The 17,260-nt window shown below is 34.9% G+C and overlaps 1 protein-coding gene across 1 annotated transcript; it reads left to right on the plus strand.

Moving 5' to 3' along the window:
- Nucleotides 1-11,370: 11,370 nt before the first annotated feature.
- On the plus strand, nt 11,371-16,059 carry LOC113236394 (protein encore-like; the record flags this gene model as incomplete). The annotated part of the gene is made up of 3 exons (XM_026472430.1): nt 11,371-11,518; nt 13,850-14,110; nt 15,908-16,059. Coding segments are annotated over exons 1-3 (479 nt in total), but the record flags the coding sequence as incomplete, so codon positions are not given.
- Nucleotides 16,060-17,260: the final 1,201 nt, after the last annotated feature.

Genomic DNA, 17,260 nt, shown 5'->3' on the forward strand with positions numbered 1-17,260 from the left:
TAATATTAATTTCAGGAGTTACGAGTGTTAATACTTCTATTAACATTATACATAAATTTAGTTTAGGTAAGGTGCCGCTAGATGGCGTTGAACCTTTTATGCAATTTTCTAAAACGCGCTATTGAGTTGTTCACGGAAACTGTATAAGTGTGGAGTGATTTACAAATAAAAACGTGCTATTGGAACATACAGGCTGTTTCATTTTGGGTTTTTTGGGACGCTATACACGAGATATTGAAGAAAATGTGTTTGGTTTTTAGGTCACAGAAACACAGAAATATGGAATTTTTGTAGCTAACGTTTGCGATGAAATTGAGAAGGCGCAGTGCTCCTTAAACATTAATTCTTTAAAGCGTATGAATAAAATGACAACAACAACAAATGCGCAGTACAGCAACAAATCCGTCTTTTTAAGTAATATTAGACAAATAATAAACAAAACAATTTATATTTAATACATAATCTATCGATTTCAGACGATCTTTACTTTGCCCCAACACTAACGCCAATGGCGGAACATGATTGAGTTGTAAAACGGAAGTTAAATTGTTTATTATTTTAAAATATAATAATTCGGAAAGGTATTTCTTAACAAAGAAGCTTAAATACTTGAAATATTTTTGTTTGAGTTTTTTGTTCTCTTTTAAAAGTACTGTCCCCCTCGGACAGTACTTTTAAAACGGTTTGGTTTTTTTGGGATTAAATTGCAAATTATTCATAGTGAACCAATGAAGAACCTCTGCAAGAGCCTTATTTACGTCGTCAAAATTATTTATATAGAAAAGTTAGGCGGCCTCTGTGGCTTGCACACCGGTTTTCATGGTGTCACCATCTCTGAGGTCCCGGGTTCGATCCCCGGCCGGGTCAGTGTAGAAACTAACTTTTCTATATTGTCTCTGGTCTGGGTGTTTGGGGTAACGTCGTTGTTACCGATTTCCATAACACAAGTGCTTTAGCTACTTACTTTGGGATCAGAGCAACGTGTGTGATATTGTCGAATATTTATTTATTTAATAGTATTATTTTGATGGACATATAAAATACAATTAAAAATATTTTTATGATATTTTCAAAATCAGATAAATACCGGAGATGAGGTTGAAATGCATAATCATACCCCGGGTGACCCATTTTAGCTCGGCGCGGGGGAGGGCCGGGGTTGCGGGACACGGGATCTCTCCGAGTCGATGACCTAGTAAACTCTTTCACGTACAAAGGGCACTTACTATCAATTTCTTTTAAAGGCCAAGCTCCTAAACATCTTGAAAGTCATCCAAGTCGTTTACGGATAAACTCCAAAATGTGTATTCTTTTAAATCAATTTACCTATTTCTACCACCAAGCAGTAATGTGAAAATAACTGCGCTCCGGTTTGGAAGCGTACGGGTTGGCCAGGCCCATGTGTCTGTAATTTCACGAGACTTGTCAACTTATATCTCAAGGTGATAGGGTGACAGTGGGTGCAGTGGCAGTGCTAAGATCTTGTGATTTAAAGCTCTGAGTGACACTGCAACTGTTATGGATATGCGTGTCGTTTACCACCAGGCGCATAACATGTTCGTCCTGTCAATTGATATTATAAAAATGATAGTTTGGCTTAGTCCGTGTTACACATGAAAAGACTACGCTAAGTGGGTAATTGCTCATTCTTCGGAGCCGGTTCCAGGTCTACCTAATTTCAGGATATTAACAAAAAAAAATCGTGGAGAATCTAATTTTATGTTCAACAATGGTATAATCTTGAATTTAATATATTTTGAGTTTAATAGCAGTACGATATGTTTTCTTGGGAATACGTAATGTGTTAATTTTTTTTTTATCATTAGTGTTATTTCAACTAAAAACCGTCTAATGACAAAACAAGTGACGCAAGTTTGCGCGTCTCCGTTAGCTAAAGATCGACTTAGGTAAATCAACAACGTTCTCATTCGTGTAAGGCAATCTATCTAAAAAATATCTGATCATTAGCGTAACGTTACATGCTTTTTGTTTTGTTATTTTTAATTTTGTTATTCGTTTTATTTTTAGTAACTTAATAGCAATAATGGAATCCTTTTTATTTTGTTTATTATTTGTTCTTAAATTATTGTCTGAAAATCGATACTCTCATTGTTACAAATTATCTTGATAAGATATTTAAATGGATTTTTTTATTCGATTTTACGTCACTACATTTCTAGAAACTTCAGACCCCGAACGTTATCGTACCCTATGCTATGGGAAATTAACTAGAGTATGATTTTTTGTCGTCCAAGTACGCAGAAGCTGTATAATATTTTTAATATATTTCACTGCTATGTTATTCAATTATTTTTTGCGAAATTATTCCACTAGTTTGTTGTAATTATAAATACAAAGATAGAATAGTAAGAAGAATTCCTTCGAACCGGCTGGATTCGAACCAGCGCCTTCAAATAATCCGTGCTAGATGTTCTCCCAACTGAGCTAAGGAACGAACCACCACATTTTAGAATTGTAATACAAATAAGAAACTAAAATTGATAACACAGACAAACAAAAGAAAATAAAAAGAATTAATAAACGAAATAAAGAATACAATAAAAAAAACCAAATATAATGTAAATAAGACGAAAAGCAAAAAACAGAATATAACGACTACAAATTTTATACTGTCATATGTGTGGTTGTGGCGTACGCAGAAGGACTTTATTCAGCATAAGCCACAGCCATGATTGACTGTGGCGCTAGTTTTCAATGAAATTTTACGAATTTTTCTATATGGATCTGTGAAAAATCTATTTCCACATAGCTTTCTTAATTTAAACCAAAAACTCTGGGACTCGAACTCGCACTCACATGCACCGCTGATCAACCTAAGTATAATTTCAAAAATATACACACATATATACAAATATATGTATATAAATATACATTTCTATTGTTAGTCTAGTTTGTATTTGAATCTTTGTTCAGTTACTTGGTATGGTAATAAGTTACACGTAAGTTTAACCTTGTCATAATGTTAAGCCCTCGTAATCTGACCTAGAAACTTCACCATTAACCCTGTATCGTATTACACACAAACGCAGGTAAAATAAAACTTGGCTTTGTAACAATAATGTGCCAGACAACCCCACGAATTACCTGATCTCAAAGAAGGTAATTGCCTATCCTATGAGTAACAGATAGTGTTGTAAAAATACGTTTTTTTTTCTGAGGTGAATTTTTTTTTCACTCACACACAATTCGTTCTGTTGGTAGCTGCGTTGAGGCAACAATTGCTGGTTCGAGTCCAATCGGGTCGAAGGAATATTTCTTTGTCTTCGATTGATCTTTGTAAATTTTTTTTCGTGCGCCTGATGGTAAGGTACACGCATGTCCATAACACTTGCAATCCCACTCAGATCTCTAAGGGGCACTGCTACTGCGCCCGTCGCCCTGAGACATAAGTTGATCAGTCCCATATACCTGTAATTTCACTAGCACACTTACCCTTCAAAACATAATGTAATTTACATGTAATTATAAAAAAAAATTCAGAAACAATGGATGAATATCGTGATAGTAAAAAGCATCATAATATTCAATAAAAAAAAAAAGAAGGTTTAGCAACTCTGGCTAGACAATAGCGCTAGCATTCATATTACAAATAAGTTTATTGACTCTGAACGCCATTACCGACGTGACTAGTGAGTTAACACACTGATGTATATCAAAAAACCTCACCCCACACTATTTTGTATTACAGATAAACATCTACTAACGACTCTGAATCGTACGTTAAAGAGATTAAGGTATCAAATTGATTGTCAAGGTTAAGGGGATGATTCAACCGCTGGAGGTCGATTTCGGGAAAGGCATAACTATGATTGATAGATTCAGTTTAAATAACACAATTAGTTATCTATGTAAAACTTTTAACGTTTGCAGGTTATCAAAAACTTTCTTTTTATTATGACACCAGGTGACGGGACGGACAAGCCATGCTCCTGGTGGTAAGCGACACGTCTATCCATATCAGTAGCAGTTCCAATAACAATGGGGTAAAGCGGCAGATATACAAACCATAATTATTTGTGTTGCAAAAACGAGCGATTCGTTCTGTGTACTGTTTAGGTTCTCGGGTTTCTCTCATAGACAAGTTTAAGGAGACAGGTATCATGACTGTGGCATCACAGTACATTTACTCAAATATTTTGTATGCCCGTAAAAATATACATAATTTCATTAAGAAAGAAGATATCCATAATATTAACCTTAGAACTAAGTCCAAACTCATGGTACCACGATTTAGTTTAACTAATGTAAACGATTCTTTTATGGGGAACTGTATACGTTTTTACAATAAGATTCCGGAGAATATATTATGATTATCATTTTCTAAGTTTAAAACTTACATTAAAAGTATTTTAATTGAAGAGCCGTATTATAAAATTGAAGAATATTTGTTAGATAAAAATGTACGAAAAGACAACAAGAGTCTAGATTCCACACAATTATGATTCAAAGTATATTCTATACCATTTAAGTTTATTTCAAAAGAGCAATACCTAGAGTTTTTTGCTCGTTCTTCCAGGGAGGTCAGCGCAGTGAACAAGCAGTAGGTTAAAAAAATTATATTTTCAATTGTAAAAATTTTACCTCTGGAATAAATTGTCGCATTGGTTAAATAAGCGGGTCCTCAGACACAGTGGAGTATCAACCGTTTTTAAGATGTCATCCATATAGTTTATTAAAAACAAGTAATGAGGTACCACTCGACTACAGTGACTAGACTTCTAGAACCTTAAAAAGTACATTGTAAATACACGGTATCGCATGAAACAAGACTATGGGCGCGATAAAAAAGTACAGCCTTGCTCCATAAATCAGAGAGAAGCGGCTATATAACCTCATCTTGAAGTTTATCCATTGACAAGTGCGACACGTCACATTTTGTCCGATACCACAATATGATAAGACAATAGCACAACCAATGATCTTATATACAAAAGTAAAGGAATTTCAGTCAAATAACCAACCTTGCAACCAATCGGCGTCGAGGAAAATGACGAACCTGATATTCATCACGTACGATTAAAAAAAAGTTTCTATAGGTTGTGGAACAGATTTCAAACGTCGATTTCTATGAGCGTAACATATCTTGGGTTTATAAGATTTTAGTTTCTGAAGTTGTCGCATTGTGAATTAAACTGTTCGTATAGGTTGAAAACTTAATTTGAAAAAAATTAATATTTTCATCACAGTATTTTCGTGCAATATTGAAATAATCTTTGTCAAGTGCACTACTTGCATATTGATTTTTTTATGATACCAAATCGACTCATCCGAAGAACAGAGTCCGATGTGATTATATAGCGAAAAGAGAATAAGTACGTTACGAGAATAATTTCCTTATTCAAACTAATGCCTACGTAAAGGTGTTTTGAGAATTTATATACCTTATTGCATTTCGGAAATATAAAATCGAGGAACGGTCGATCTGACATCCACAGCGAAGAAGAACGAACGAAATGTACTATGTCCTGAGAAGAATTAGTCTTGCACATAGATCTTTGTTCTACGGATGAGTCGAAATGACGGAACGAACAAGTCGTGCGCCTGATGGTAAGCGACACGCCTGTCCATAACAGTTGCAGTGCTAGTCTTTATACCACAAAGATTTGATCGGCGCTACCTAATACGCCCGTCACCCTGTGACGTAAGTCGATAACTTGCCTATAATTTCACCAGCACCCTTAGCGCCCAATTACCACGCTATCACGAACATTGCTGGCGAATCTGAATTTTATTTACTAGGCAACAACATTTAAATTCCTCGTAACAATACAACCGCGCGGTCGCCGCGTAGACCAAAGACAAGCCAATCTCGCCCGCGCGCCCGGAACGCTCATTTAAGAGGGAGCATGGCAAAAAAGTTTTGACGTTGGCTCCGCCCAAATTTGTGAAACAAATATATGCCTGAAGTTCGCGTGACATGCGACAGGAGATATTGAATTTTGCGCATTAAAAGTACCAAATTCGTTTTAGCGGAATAACTCTAAAACTAAAGGAATTAAAAAAAAATCCGTAGTGACAGTTCTCGGTATCTAATTTTTGTCCTAATAACCTGTAGCATTTCGAGGATGAATCGAAAAAATGTGAAAATTAGAGGTCATTTCATGATTTTTATCTATCGAGGAAACTTTATTGTTTTATGTTTCTGATTAGTGCCTATGCTTGAATATATCGTGTAGTTACTCATACAATATTTTATTTTATTTAAAGTGGATACACCCCTCTAAAATCAAATCGAAGATTAGGAAACTTTCCTCTGCTCCCTATTAAGTTAAAACGTAGAATTTAAGTAAATAGAGCGTATTTTGCCATGACAGTAAGAAGCGCGCGGTGTGAACGCGCCCTTCCCTTCAAAACCGGAACGCTTAATACTCACATTACTGCTTGGCGGCAGAAATAGGTAAGGTGGCAGTACTTCCCTCGACCAACTCTTCCACAAGGAGTTCTACTGCTACTAAACTTAGTATATAAATATATATCATTGCCAATAAAGGTAGTTACTTTAAAAAAATTATACCTAAGAATGTCGTGTGCCAATGGACACTTTCACCGTGACCTAACAACCTTGGTAGTTATCAAGTTCACAAACACGAGTTACAGCATACGTCACTAGAACGTAGACAAGTGAAGAGAAGCAAACGAAGTGGCTTCTTGACTATTTGTAACCCGACAAATTTCTTTAATGACATAATCAGATATCCGGGATAGGGAGTGTGTATTTATTTAAACTTCAAGGAATACACAAAGAGAAGATAATAAAAAAGAATGTAATAGTAATGGCTACGGAGGTATATAACAAACTTCCATTTGAAATTAGGAATTGCAACGATTGTGCAGAATTTAAGAAATTATTATTTAATTACCTAAGTGATAGGGCATTCTATAATATTGAAGATTTCTTATAAAATTTACATTTCATAGTATTCAATTTGTTATTGATTATTTTACTATTGTTATTATGTTTCATTAGTATTAGGTTGCGTTAATTGGACTGCATTATTATAATATTATTACAAATTATTGCATGAGAATTACTAAAACTAAGAAAACTTTGTATGCCATAAGGCGGATCACAGTGATTCAAAATTCATTCTTGTAACAACTTTATAACCTGTGTATCACTAAGAAATAAATGGTTTGATTTGAATAATTTGATTTGATTTGATAATACCTCCCTGTGGAATTCAGACAGTTGTAGAGCTTGTGCAAGTGTTGTGTTCGTAGTTACAGGTTCCATGATCACTGTTGACTGCGGTGGTACACTCATCTACCAGTTATGTCTAATATTAAGAGGGAGCAGAGGAAAAATTCCTAATCTTCGATTTGATTTTAGAGGGGTATATCTAAAGTTAAAAATAAAATATTATCTGAGTAACTACACGTTATATTCAAGCATAGACACTAATCAGAAACATTAAACAATAAAGTTTCCTCGATAGATAAAAATCACGAAATGACCTCTAATTTTCACATTTTTTCGATTTATCCTCGAAATGCTACAGGTTATTAGGACAAAAATTAGATAATTAATTATATTTATGCATGACCGACAACTTTCACTACGGATTTTTTTAAATCCCTTTAGTTTTAGAGTTATTCCGCTAAAACGAATTTGGTACTTTTAATGCGCAAAATTCAACATCTCCTGTCGCATGTCACGCGATCTTCAGGCTTGTATTTGTTTCACAAATTTGGGCGGAGCCAACGTCAAAACTTTTTTGGCATGCTCCCTCTTAATGTAAACCACCCCATTTTTTCACTTAAGTTACAAAAGTTATTAATTAAATACCGTATTTTTTATTTGACAAAGAACATTCCTATTTACGCTACATTACATTATGTTTTACAAATTATTTTATTTTAACAATATCAATTTTTATTAAGTTAAATTGTATAATATTTTTTTAATAGATTTAAAAAATTGACCTGTGAAGTTCCCGAAACGTCGGTTTGTTTGAAAAAACAAATAAGCGCGATTTAAATCCGGAAATATAGTTTAATTTCGTATGTTTAACAATGGCGAAAACCTAAGAACTCGATATATAAATAAATTAATTATATTTATTATTTGGAACGTTAATTCAATTTAATTTAATTCTTAATTATTTACAGCATTAATAATAACAATTTTCCGTTAATAAAATTCAATTTAAATGTTACGTAATGTAATAAATAACGTAAAATTTTTGAATGATGTAGGCATAAATAAAAAATAACTTTTTTTTATTAATTATTAATAATAATAATTTTTACTTACAAGTAACACCGAATACTGTAATTATTTTATCAAGTAAATAAATGTATTTTTTTCAGTATTATATTAAACCGTAGTAGCTTAATGGTGTGACCTACCGCCTATCAAGCAGAGACCGTGGATTTGAATATACCTCTGATCTGAATTTCTCGGAATTTATGTGCAAAATTTAATTTATGACCTTTCTTACCATGAACTGAAACCTGCACGTCGAAGAAGCTTCACAACCCTCGGAAAAACGTGTGAAGGCCCCAAACCGCATTGGGCCAGCGTGGCGCACTATGGGCTAACCCTCGTCAGTAGTGGGACGTACTAGTGGGTTGATGATGACGTAATGCTAATAAAACATTATGACTAATAAAATGTAACAATAATGGATTTAATAAGTTTCATTAATTAAGAAAAAATAAGACGCATTAGACGAAGATGAATGAACTTAAACTCGTTTGTAGGACTAGCACGATAAGCGCGAGATCTCTGCGAGAATGGCAGAATCTCGCGGTTTATGACGCTCGCGCCCTCTCGTGCTAGCCCCACTGATGTTTAAACAACGACGTGGACATTGATACCACTTTTTCGAGTAAATGCCTATTCAGTCTAGCCTTGATCTAAAAGAAATCAGCAACACGATACACCTAGCTTTTATATTTAAGCCGTAACGCTTTCACGATAAAAACTAATTAAAAGCATAAAGCTTATCTTGAAGTGTACTTATTGGGTATAACACATTAATCCTTATTAAAAAGTATCTACCGTGTACCTACAATTTCATGGAGATAAAATTTACTCTTTGCAATGTGTTATTTGGTCGCATTCACAACCTTTACAAAACGTGTAAATACCCCAAGACTGCCCGTTACTCACCCGAGATAGCGGCGTTCGTGTTCCACGTCCGCCTCTCAAGACGGAGGTGACGTCTCTCGCTGGAAAGCGAGACGGGGTTCGACTACCAGTCGCTCACCGCCGGAGTCGCAGAAGAATGCGAAAGTGCATCCGTGACACGTACATGGTGAACAGAGGGAACACCGTCGGGTTTCAGTTGGTAGGAGTCCGACATAACCCTTCGGCTGCCCCGGGCGGAGGGTATCCATGAGGATTTCCTGACATAAAAAAAAAGCCACTGTGGTAGAGTATGGCATGAACTCTACTCGGAAAACCAGTAGTGCGACATGTGATGATGATAATTGTGGCATGATCACACATAAAGCTCGGCACCCATTGGCCGAGCAGCATGACAAGGGATCCTACGACATTCTTACATGCAAGCGCACAATGACGTCTGTTATTCCGCAGTATCGTTAGACATGCCGAAGCATGCCAGTCAGTCGTAACCTTGCAAGCTGGTTTATTACCAGTTGTATATTTAAAAATGGTAGACTTACTGTTAGGTTTCATAGCAGACATAGAAATGAGACTCCCAGTGACTGTTCTGTTGTATAAATTACATTATAAGATCTTTTCACTATAAATCCAAACAAAGCAAAACCATCTCGTCAAAAATGTTTTTCGCAATGGCGGCCACCCGTCAGCGTTCCGTTGATACGACGATGATATCGATTTGTTTCTTATTTCGATAAAGTAATTCTAAATTAAGCAAAGTAAGTTTTCTAACAAAATAGAAAGTTACTATTCGCTAACATTGTTGAAGAAGAAAACCATATTCCAAGAAGGAGAAGTTTTTTAGGTGGATAACCTTCGGAAACTGACCGAAGCATCCCGACTGCTGAAGCTTCAACTTCAACTATATTGTCATAATTTATTATTCGTATTAGTCGTGTAAAAATTTCCTGCTATGGCCGTGCCGATCGTTATTGGGCGCCGGGCCTAGTAGTACTCTGTCCGACATCACACAAGTAATATTCGACTAAATCAAAACATCAATAGCCCCTTTACATAGTCACTCTATCACACGTGATCACGAGCGTACAAAAAAGCCTGCACGCACAATCGTGCGCGATTACCTGTTTGAATTTTTTAAGCTAACGTTCTTTCGCGCGCGATTTCTCGCGTTCGTTTTTGTCACAAGCGTCCGTGTAAGGCTAATAGCGCAGGATAGACCGCGTGAAACTGGCGCGTGCTGGGGTGTTCTTTCCCCATTTCTTCCAACGTCTTTTATTATATGTGAGGATAAATTATTCGTATATAACAGGTATAACACAAAAAGAGTTAGAGAAAGGAAATTAAATAAATGTAAAGATTAATAATAATTATGGATAAAGAACTGATAAATATGTTATACCAAAAATATACAACAAAATAGACCGGCTCAGAGAAAGTACGAAGGTTAGTAAAAAAGTGTTGAAAAAGAAATTAAACAATTTATTGCTAAGTGATGTAATGTTTTAGTGAAATAAATATTGTGATTAGAGACAGTATTATTTAACGAAGACAGATTTACTTTAGAAAATTTGCTAGAATTTAATTAAACTTAATTAATGAAGAATTAACTAGAATAGATATACATATAGGTTATATAAAAGAGCGTTGTCTTGCCAACAACCTGGTGCTCAGATTGGCAAGGTCTTTATCGGTATATCTGTGGAGAAATAAATAAATAAAAATAATAAATGAATAAGTACGGTGGCAGCCCGTCAGGGCACGCCAGACATTTCGTAGTTTCCTTGTGGCCTATTTTTAAATCGATTTTATATGAACGTTTTTCCTTGTTTCAGATTTATGGCGTCGACTACAGTCAAGCAGCATCGCATAAAACCCACCCACCACCTCGTCTTCCGCCATCTTTAAATAATCGAAAATGCACTCCGTCGAGACTCCGTCAAACACCGTCCGCCCAATCAGGAAACGCCGAACACTTTTGCCAACCTAAAAATTTAAAAGTAAATTAATTTAAAAACCAAAAAAGCAACGAGCTTAAATTTAACTACCAACCTTAAAAAACTAAGTGTTCCAAATTATATTTTTTTCTTTAAACTGGACGTTCCCGAGGTTACCATTAATAAAAAAATAATTAAAGCTTTAAAAACTTTTTGGATGTAAATCCTTCAAAATTAGTAATAGAAGTAAATTAAAAAAATATATAGTTGCCTTCTAGTAGCTGTAGTGTCACTGGTTGGTCCAATTTCATGTAAATTGTAAGTTTTCTGTAAAAAAAATCTCTTAGTTTTAAAACTAGTCAGTGACGCCATCTTTTTGGGAGATATTTGGAAAAGTTGTAATATAATGGAAAAGCCTGAAGTCGACAAGGGCAGTAGCCCAGAAGAAGCAACTCATCTTAATAGAAATAGGGTAAGTATTCGATGTTTAAAAATAATAACCAACCATTTATTTGCAATGAACTTGGTAGTGTGTTAGGTTCATATTCAAGAATAGTTACATTAAAATGTCACTTCATAATACTGCCCTCAAAAGAAAGAAAGGCACAACAGCAATATCAAAACTGGACATAAATAAGATTAAGAAATATGTTTTTGATATTAATTTATTTATGTTAAATAATAAGACCCCTTTTTACACAGAAACTTTAATTATATTTTATTTAGTCATTTTAGAAAAAAAACCTTGATGTTTTATTTTAATTTAGTGGAGAAAAAACATGATCACTGTATATAAAGGGTATAACCGACTCGAATGTCACTTGTATAATCTCAGTACAGAGTACTAAAAAAACCGACCTCAAAAGTAAGTGGAATTACGTCTATTTGCTAAGTTTTATTGAAATATCCCCTAGTTCACCACTATACTGGACTTGACACTGGAGATAATAAAAATCGGTTCTCACTACTCAAAGTATATCGAGAGAAAAACGCCTTGAATTGGAGAAATAGCAAAACCATTAAAAAAATCAACCATTAAAGTAATTGCTCCTAAATTAAAGTTAGGCGCTGTTTATAAAAATGAATCTTCATGCGTGAACAGCCAGCCTTCGAGGTACGAGGTACTTTCCAACAAAAAAAGAATCATGAAAATCGGTTCACAAATACCGGAGTTATCGCGTAACATACAGACGAATTGGGAACTACCTCCTTTTTGAAGTCGGTTAAAAATAACTAAAAGACACTATTATCATAGTAGAATCAGAACTATGCTATTTTTATTCAATTTTTGCCTTTTTTTGTATTGTAATTGAACTACATAATAAACCTGCATCAAAAATATCGAACTAATCTACACACATAAATGCATTTGTGAGCATTTAACTAAATTAACGCCAAATGTAACTTTTTATGGCAGAAAATCTGATTGTTGATGTCAGTTGTGCCTTTGGAGCTTGCTTGACAATTTTTGCGATATATTTCTGCAAAAAATTGGTCTTGTTCTACAAAAGATGGGTCTTTTTTCCTGATTGCAAAAAAAGACCCATAAATAAGGCCGGCCACATACAGTCGGAATTCCGTTTAGAAATTTCCTTTCGGAATATCATCGGATATACATCAGACACATATGTTTATTTCCGTTCAGAATAACAACACTCAGCTGAGAGACGCGAGTCATCGAGTCCAGATGTTCTCGTAGCTAAAATACGTACACTTTACGACTGTGTGTTGCGGCCCTACAAAATCTGTGGAAGACTTGCATTCGGAACGGTGTTTTTCTGTGCAGAATACCAAATGCAAAAGCCATCCGTAAGGAATTTCGAATCAGAAAAAAAATTTTCTGAATAGTACTATACCTATATGTGTGATAAGTCCGTAATTTGTATAGTTTTGCTGGAAACGGGATTCTGACTGTATGTCGCCAGTCTAACTCAATTTTGATCAAATGTTAGTTGTTCCTTTTTCAGTTCCGAGGGCAGGGGGTCTATTCTCGATCTCCGTTCGACATCCGTCCGAAACAATTACTGCCAAATAAGCAATACTTGAAAGGACGCGTGATGCGAATGAAGCTTCATACTTGATACTTGTCTTTTAATTTTGTCGAATATTACTTATTTGACAGTAATTGTTTCGGACGGATGGCGGACGGAGATCGAGAGTAGACCCCCAGGACAATTTAGATCTAAAGTACGCCTAATGGTTTCAAATAAATTCGATTCATATGACGGTTGCAAACTAAAATTTGAATATCCGTCCTTTTCTTGCTAATAATGAAAACGAAAGAGACAAATACATTTGAACGAAATTTAGGGGCGAAAGAGGGCTTACAGTCTCGCTGCATTTCCGTGTCCCGGGAAAAAATACCGAGAATCTCGAAAATTCCGGGACTTTCGAGACTGTTTGAAAAGTAGATTTCCTTACTATGCATTTCGGCGTTCAAAACATGATAATGTAATAACTCAACCAACGAACAAAGGTCATTTAATACACTTTCGGATAGAGATGACCTGATTTTGTTATTACCGTTCTTCAATCTCGTCAAATAAAATAAACGCTACTATTAATAAATTACAGTTGGTTTAGTATATTTCTAATACTTTAATTGAGTGACTTAAGTCTCAAGTTTCGATGTTCCTGGGACTGAAAACATCGTATTTCGAATCACAAACATGCCAAAAAATTGTCGAGAATCCCGGTATGTAAGCCCTAGTGCGGACCGATGTCACTTTCGGTTTCAGACTAGAAATAAGATTTTTGTTGCCGTGCCAACAAAAAGTACATTGCTACAAATCTTTGTTTCCAGAGCTTCAAATCAAAACAACTAGTTCGGAGTCACGCAATACGCGAGTCTACCTCTCCCCCTCGCACGATCTCCCCCGCAGTCGTCACAGACGATAGCATTAACAAAGTTACTACCAATAACGTTGATACCGTTAAGAATAACGAAACGAGGAATAACGATAACGACGCGTCTAGTCATGCAAGTGATGATAGATGTAGTGATGCGAATAGCTGTAGTGTCAGTGAAGAAGATTTCAAAAGGAAACAACCAGTTGAAATACAGGTATGTGTAACAGACGATGATACATTCAATTAATAACTAACTTTCTCAAGACAGATTATTATCTGATATAATATTGCAACGGAAAGAACTATTGTTGAAGAATTATACAATCTAATCTCGTCCTCCCCTTTTCTGCTCCGAGACTGGCCTCCGTAGTCACCGATTTACATCTTGCCGCATTCCATGAACTAAAAGGTTTGGTGACACCTTTCTCTGTCGTACAGTAGACCTATCTTCTAGCGTATGTATTCCCTGCCTCTTGAAATCTTTCCAACAAGGCGTGAAGAGGCATCTTGGCATGCAGCGTGTAGGTGGCCAGGGCGGTGATTGTATTAACACTGCACTAGCTTCCTTCACGTTTGGATTCCATTTAACATCAGGTGGAGCGGTCTCATCTGCCTGTCAAGTATTGAATAAAATAACGCTACCGCTAAAGGAGGTATCAGGAAATACTGTTTTTATTCTAAGACTTCAACTTCATAGATAATTTGGTAAATCTATATTCACAAACAAAACCACATTTAGCGGAGCGCTAGTGACGTCCCCAAAAGCATTGCTTTTTAAAAGTCTGGTAGGTTATTTTATTTTAGGTCTAGTTTGAAAATAAAGAAATAGTCGGCTGTCGTTTTCTGTATTTATTTTTCAAAATTCAAAATAATCTTTATTTCATAGGTAAACATTTCAAATTGTCACAAATGGTTAAACCATTATGTGGTCTGTGGGTTAAACTCTACCGCTCATTCGTAAGGCAGATTCCCCTGACAAGAATGAGCAAAAAACTCTATGAGTTGCTCTTTGTAAATAACATTTGTACACATTCAACATTTACAATGTATATATTATATATTTACAATGTGTTTATGTATATATATATATATATATATAATATATATGTGTTGTTTTGAAACATGAGAGATCGAGACTACCTCCATGAGCTAAACGGGTTACTACAACGGATTTTTGTCATCCGAGTACGCAGAAGTTGTATAATAACCTTTAGTATAAAGTTTTTGTTTCACTTTAGTTTTAAGCCTCGTGAAAGGCAAATTTTAAATATCAACCGGGATTTTGTTATAGAAGCGTATACATTGCCCCTTAAATGTCTTTGTGAAGACGACTATCAAGAACAGCTAGTTTATTTTTATTCCTCGTATTAATGTTATGTCTGTCACTATTTTTCATAAAGAAATTACTATTCCTCTTAACATTCATTACATTTTCATAAATGTACAGTGAGGCTAGTATAAGAATGTTAATTTCCTTAAACTTATCTTTCAAAGATACTCTGGTGCCCAGATTGTAAATTGCCCTACCCGCACTTTTCTGCAGGATAAAGATTCTATTATTATATATTTGTTTTAATTTACTACTCTAAAACCAGTATGTCTTGGTTCAAGGTAAATTTTGCGTTCTTGTAAAAAGGTTTTTTTTATTAAACTTTGAATTAGTCAATGGTGAACTGTTACAATATTTAAATTTATTAGCCGTTTCTGTTCTGTCACAGAATCTAAAAGAAATATAACTTTGTTTAATTTCGATTTAAAAAAAAAAAAGGTTGAGTAGGGCTGTACTAAATCAATGTTAAAAGAGGTTAACTTAATTGCTAATGTCTCATTCTTAATAAACGTTACTATTTTATGTTCTCTGTATTTTTTGATACGCTAAATGTGCCGGTGTGTACAGTTGTATTGTTTATTATTTAAGGCTCTGGAAACTCAGCATTATTTCTCCTAACACATATGAAAGTTTATAAAACTGAATGTTTAAAGGAATCCTTATCATTTAATTCACTTTCAGATCACTTCCGGTGGCTGGGATATGGAGTCTCAAGACCAACGACAACGCACAAAACGGTGGCTGGGTCACCAACAGCATTCACGCGATTTGCTGTCCAACAACCCGCGCGTCGCATGTGTTTGCGGCGCTTGCAATGCCTGTCCGCACTGCAGGTATGTTATTTAGTTTGTTCGATATGTAGCATCGTAATCTACCGATTTGATTTTTGCTCTTCTAGGAACGCCTTTCGGGTAATGTATGAGGCAATCTTCTATCTTAAAGCTAAACATGATCAGATACATTTGTTCCCTGAAAGGTAGCTTCAGTATTGACGTATGATATGTTAGTTGTTTGAAATCCTGCAATATGGCTAGGATCAAAATCTTATCGACCTTTATCGAGTAGCAGTTGTGTGAGAGGCACTTTATTTATTGTGATCAATCACCGACCTTCTGAAGCCTGATTGCTCATTGAAAAGCAGAACCTTGACGCAACAGCACAACATATAAAAGTTTTCCGACTTCCGAAAAGCGTTTGACTTTACAGAACTACTCCATATAGAATCGCTGCTCATTATTGTATGGTCATAATTTATTAAAGCAATTTATGACTTGTAAATGTAAATTTTTTACCAATAAAAAATATCTACGTCTGTGTCTAATCGAGTTCGTCAAATTTCCAAGACTGTCATTTGTTTATCTCAAATTATCTCAAATGTCAAAGTCAAAGTCAAAACATTTATTGCATTCACGTTGTTACATTTATAGGTGTTAAATTATTGGTATAGATCAACATGAACCCTGTAAGGGCGCAGCAATGTCAAATCTAAAATCAGAATATAATTTGTGTTACAATTTACTTACAATTTATGAGAATTTAAATGAATTAAAAATATAATTTTTTTCAATCGTCAAAAGGTCATATTAAATATGTCATATTTTTCAATTACAACCTAAAAACTAGTTATTTAAACTATTTATTTTAATTTTATTATTTTTCTTTTCGTTAAATTTTATGTATACTATATCAAATCGATAAAAACTCTCGCACCGAATAGAAGCTTTTTAATAATAAATAATTTTTTAATGCATGTTTAAATTTATCTATATTAGTTTCTGTTTTTATACGTTCTGGTATTTTATTATAAGTTTTTACCGCCATTGCAAAGGGCACTGAGTGAACTAAATTTAATTTTGGAGTTGGGGGGCTAATCTTTAGCGTGGACGCATATTATCTGGCCTATCGTACTGTGGGAAAAGGTACATGTTTGTTTTTGACAAAAATACTTATTTCTAATATACAGGGTGTAACCGCAAGGTGTAGTCATATTAAAGGAGCCAAACCTATACTTGATCTAGACCCTCTGTGCAAAAT

This window comes from Hyposmocoma kahamanoa, unplaced genomic scaffold (genome assembly GCF_003589595.1).
Source record: "Hyposmocoma kahamanoa isolate Upper Pololo Valley unplaced genomic scaffold, ASM358959v1 91979, whole genome shotgun sequence".
Lineage (NCBI taxonomy): Eukaryota > Metazoa > Arthropoda > Insecta > Lepidoptera > Cosmopterigidae > Hyposmocoma > Hyposmocoma kahamanoa.